This window comes from Halyomorpha halys, unplaced genomic scaffold, assembly GCF_000696795.3.
Source record: "Halyomorpha halys isolate HHAL.00 unplaced genomic scaffold, Hhal_1.1 Scaffold453.1, whole genome shotgun sequence".
Classification (NCBI taxonomy): Eukaryota; Metazoa; Arthropoda; class Insecta; order Hemiptera; family Pentatomidae; genus Halyomorpha; species Halyomorpha halys.
In genome coordinates this window covers 129498-135139 of record NW_027107553.1, presented here as the reverse complement: position 1 = coordinate 135139, position 5642 = coordinate 129498, and the positions used below count along the sequence as shown (strand labels likewise).

Sequence of the window (5642 nt, the reverse complement as noted above, 5' to 3'; positions counted from 1 at the left end):
GTATTATATCTTATTAAAATAAACTGTTATAATATTACGAAATGATTGATATAATGATTTGTAAAGTGACAATGATTACTTACAATAATTTCTTGTGGAACTCTAATTCTTCAGGAGTCTCTGGATGTTCGCAATCAAATGACGCCAGCATGGAGGCTAAAGAAAAAAATAAAATAGTGATGTAGATGTTAATTGATTGAAAATAATAATGTGTTTAATTTATTGTTTGTATATATAAATATATGTAAATATAAACATTTTTTTTAGGTAATCCACAAACAGATATTATAGTAATCAATATATCAAAGTAATCTATTAACTAAAAGGCCATTGCTTAACTTTAATGTTTTAAAATACAGAACAATTAATAATGATAAGTTGTTATTTGACCGTAGAATAAATATATATGAAGAGAAGATAATTGGGGGTGTAATAAGTGAAGAACACAAATAAATACTAACTTAATTATTAGTACCAAATTTTCGGTCTGAATTTCAGGTCTTCATCAGAGTTAAGAATAAAAACAAGATAACAACTATAAAACATATTTTTTTTTCTGTAATCTGTCATTACGAATAATTCATGTACTAATGCAAAGTGAAAAGGAAAGTTACAGAAGTATGTAATGATGAGGGAAATTTGGATTTCAATGGAATTGAAATGTATTTAGAAGGCTGAATCATGGCATATACTTAGCAAAGAAATAATAAATTTTTATTTCTAGATTTGTTTGATAATGACTGTACATAGAGAGATGAACAATAGAATTAATTTATTTGAAGTAAATTGGGAATTACTTTGGTTCGTTGACTAGATAGTGATATCATCTCTTTGTTATCTGTTATGTAATCTATGGAGCTGTAGAAGTTTCAGATAAAAGTTTTTGTCCAGATTTTTGCCATGCTTCCTCTTATATAGGGAAAAGTTTATTAATAATCAAAATAAGAATTAGTTTGTTTATGATTATTACACTAGAAAACTAAGGTTTAGCAGTTAAAGGAGAAAAATGAGGGAAAAAACTTAATTCATTATTTAATTAAATTAATTAGCTGATTAGTAATAGTTTTGGGAGCACGTTGGCAACGCACTCTGCTAATTATTTTCTGTTCCACTGTAACCTTTAGTCAACCCAGTGGGTTCTGGAAACTTCCTGGGGTACGCCAAGCCTCATAAAGTGGACACCCTTAATTAGGGAAAATTTGGTGTTTAAAAACGATCTAGCAAAAATCACTTCCTTGTACAACCGTTGTTCTAAAAAACAGTGTTAGCAGTTCACATGATAATTATCAAGGGTTTTTGGGGCACCAGAAAAATTAATTTTAAATTATTACTTTTTTGGTCTCAAAAATGAGTTCAAAACATTTTTTTTTTTAAATTAAAAGCAGAGTGTATTTTGCGTTAAATATGTTAGTAGGTTTAGTTCAGACCTAATCTAAGAAGATTCATTTTTTAAATTTTTATAGAAGTTTTTTTGTTGAATATAGGGAGTTGAAAATCGGAAATTTGTGATTTGTCCTCAAATAATTTTTCGCCAAAAAATATGACTTCAATTGAGGTATTAAAACGACGACCATTTGGTGGATATAACAAGGTGGTGTTGAACCAGATTGCAACAATGAGTTGAGAGCCCAACCTGCAAGCAAAGAAGGCTAATGTTGGCCCTTCAATGGTCTAATGCATATTTAAGATCTCACGCCCTGGCAGCAGTTAGGGTACACGTGCTCAACTTCTTTTCGGCGATGGAGCCTTTAGTACTACTGTTAGGGATATTTCTTCATCCCAGTTCTGTGGCAGTGGTAACTATAAATCATGTAATTTCGTAGTAAACGAAATTTTTATTGATTTCTAATCTTATAATTTTTTTAAAATTTAATATTTCAATCTACAACTGTAAATTATAATACATTCAGTAAATTTGATCTCAGTTATAATGGAGTGATACAGGCGTGCAGAGAAACTCTTGGCCATCTTCTTTTCAGGCACCTCGGAGGATTGTCAGGAATGGAAGCAAGTATAGAAACTAGTTGGTTTAGGTGGTTAGGGAGTTTATAATGGAAGCAATGATACCTGGTTCGGGCTAGATCGGTAACATATGGAACATTGAGGTCTTTATGTATGATTATATTTGTGACAAACTCAGGAGCTTTGAGGATTTTATTAAGAATTTTGGATTGTAAGGATTCTATACGAGAGGAATTCGAAGGTTTAGCGGATTCCCAAAGCTCAACTCCATGTGTCCAGATTGGCCTTATTACAGTCATGTAGATCAGTCTCTTTTAATGAATTGGAAGTTTAGATCGATGTCCAGTAAGTGTTGTAATAGTCGAAATCTACGTGCAGTTTCCTGACTTTTCAGTCTTGTGTGAGGATTCCAAGTTAGTCGTTTGTCCAGATGTAGTTCAAGGTAGCGGATCTGTTCGACAGCGGTAAGGGCAACATTATTGAAGGAAACTATAGGGCAGTCGGTATGTTTACGACAAAGGGTTAAGTTGATTTGGTAGAATTTTTTGTTATGAAAATTTAAAAGAAAAAATGGCCGAATTTTCCAAGAATAATACATTTTATAATGTACTTATTTATAAGAAAACAAAAACCTTCAGAACTTCATACATCTTTTACTATTCAGACCTCATATTGTCCTATTCATAGTCTTCACTACTCGTCTAATTGTTAATATCCTCCATCAAATTATATATTGTCGTCCTCATAATTCATTTGTCTTTGCAATATCCGATCTCGATATTTACAGTTTCTTACTTGCAAGGATTGTATTTTAAAATGGACAGAACGAGGTACGAAAAGTTGTCCAATTCATAAACAAAAGCTGTATGAAGTTTCATGGCTGTTTATTTCCCCAGAATATATGGTCCATATATATCCAAGATTAAATATATTTCCAAATATTAAATTAAATAAATAAATAATTTACTGAGTAAGAATCTTCAATTAATTAGTTATGATCGCTTAATTCAACTTGCGAATTCAGGATTGTTTAAGTATTGAATCTAAAGATTGTAAAATAATGTCTCGCAAAATATGGAACACAAACTGCACAAAAAGTATAATATTATCATTTATATTCTTAGTTACTATGTTTATCATACTATTTATAGTTATTGTATCATTGAGGCGATAGATTTTGAACTTTTTTTATATATTCAGCATTTTTTTAGCCTCTTAATTCTTTTTTTAAATAAAATTTAAAAAATCTAATATTAGTGTAAAAATAATAAAAAAGGATGACATTTTTTTTTCATTTAGTCCTAAAAAAACTCTACGAAGTGAGACGAAACGTTGGTTCTTCTTCTTTTATTGGCACAACAGGCGCATGAAGCTGCCCTTGGCCTGATCAACAGACACCAACCATCTTTCTCCATCTTCTGTAAGGGTAACTAGGATCTTCAGTTGTCGAAGATTCTGACGCACAGCACCCCTCCATCGGCCCTTCGGACTACCACGTCGCCGCACAACATCCGGAACGTTAATGCAGAATTTATGAGCCACTCTTTCCTCGCTCATCCTCATCACATGACCGTCTTCTTGAGCCTCTGTATCCTGATGTTCGAGGAGATACTAACTTCCTTGTAGAGCCCAAACAGTTCACCACTTTTCCTTCTTTGTCAATTACCATTCTCGCATAAGGGCCCTAAGATCTTCCTCAGAAGTATCCTTTCAAACATGTCAAGCAGGTTTATGCTTTTATTCCTTAGGGTCCACGTTTCTTGACCGTATGCGACAAGAATACGTTTACGAAAGACGTTTTATTTAGGCAAATCGTTGGTTACTTATAAATATTTTTTCTGTTATTTTATTTTCTCCTCTATTGACTACTATCCGAATCATCTTGCAATTGATTCCATATGGTAAAATAATAATCTTTCAATAATAAAAAAAAATAAAAATAGCTGTGATATTTAAAATAAGATACCCTTGAGGCCAGAGGCCAAAACGTTGGAGATATAATAGAATAAACTTGTTGAGACTACATGGATTTTTTCCATTATATTGAGTAAACAACCAGTCTCGGACTTATTAAATTATGTATTGTTGATGTGTTGCACGAAGATCGAGATAAGTAAAAATTAAACATTCCTTTTATGAAACATTATTATTTTGGATATGAAGAGAAGACGGTAGGCAAGGAATTGGAGAACAGAAGATATTGGAGCTGCTGGCCGGATCACCTTTGTCGTTATTGGTATTTACATGGGGCGAAGGGAGGGGGAGAGAGAAGGAGAGAGGTAGACAACCATTCTTCTGGGCCCCCGGCTATTTGGCCAGGGACTGTCTCCTCGACAAATAACAGGCATTCGGGATTGGCAATGATTTCGACTATTGGTCTTCGGCACAAGACAAGTATGAGGCAAAATAGAAAGGGGAACTCTTTAGAACCTAGAGTTCTAGGTTGAATTACATATTATATAGGCAGTGAAATATGTCACCAAGTAAATAAAAAAGAATGAAACAGTAGGGGATATTAGCACATAAGACGTAAATATAAATGTGAACTGAAATGGAATGGCCCTTCAATACATAGTATAATTTAAAAAAAACATTTCCAAGCTTAAACCAATAGAACAAATAAAATATTAATAAAATCAGAGAAAGCCGAAATCGGCTTGCTAAAGATAAAACAAAGTAAACGATTGTAAACCAAAAAATCAACCTTAATGACATGGTCTGCGTAGATGGAAATTTCTGAAAGTAGTTTCAAATACCTCGTCTTGACAATAGAATCAATAAATGATCAACGGATGTATATAGGCCAGCGCGATCAGAGCATTATCTCTGTCATGAATACTGAAATATCTAAAAATCTGAAGCTAAGGGAGTACAATGCCATGATAACACTAGCTCTGATATACGGCTTAGAGATCTGGGCTCTAACAAGTGTCGCAGAACGCAGAGATTTGAACAGAATGTATTACAATTCAAGGAGGGAACTGTGATCAGAGCCGTAAGACAAAGAGGATAAGAAATAACAGTGAACTGGTTGCAGAGACTGGTCAGTCAATATCTCATGATGTAAAGGCAAAACGGTTAATATAAGCGAGATATATGGCTCGAAGCAATCCATCAGGACGCCCATCACAAAGTAAATAACAGTAACATTGGCTAGAGACCAGGTGGGCAGCTGAAAACTAGATGGATAGAGAGAATCAACAAAGATGCAGCAAACTTGAAAGCAGTACATGCAGGCGTGGAGAAGGCTGGTTCGGGTGACCTAAGATCTAGAAGGTCACTAGAGCCAACTAAGAAAAAAAAAACTATATATATGCCGTAATTAAATTCGTAGTAATATTTTAAGTTCTTTGCACTAATAATATATAACTGACTCACTACCAGTGATGCGGCGAGAGGGATGCGCAATTTTTTGAGCTCTGCTCTACCCCTCACACGTAGGGGATAGAGTGGGCTCAGGGATTCTCAGGTCGATTGTGTAAATATTGTATATTAGAGTGTAAATTTGACTAGAGATTATTTTATCATTATGTTATTTTATTTATTTATTTTTCATATAGATAGTTTGATTATGTTCATTTTGTTTATTCTTTTGTTTGTATATATTTTAAGAGAGCTTTTTTTTTAATTTATTTTATTTTATTTTAGTATGTATGAAATCATTCATCACATTACCTATT

At 33.2% G+C, this 5642-nt stretch overlaps 1 protein-coding gene across 1 annotated transcript in view; it reads right to left on the bottom strand.

Moving 5' to 3' along the window:
- Positions 1-5642, bottom strand: part of LOC106682936 (ras-GEF domain-containing family member 1B) — a gene marked incomplete at its 5' end in the record, with an annotated part of 139453 nt that overhangs the window by 32443 nt on the left and 101368 nt on the right. The window contains one exon of the mRNA XM_024361331.2: positions 84-156. Within this exon, the coding sequence (XP_024217099.1) occupies positions 84-156 (73 nt within the window). The remainder of the gene's footprint in view (positions 1-83; positions 157-5642) is intronic.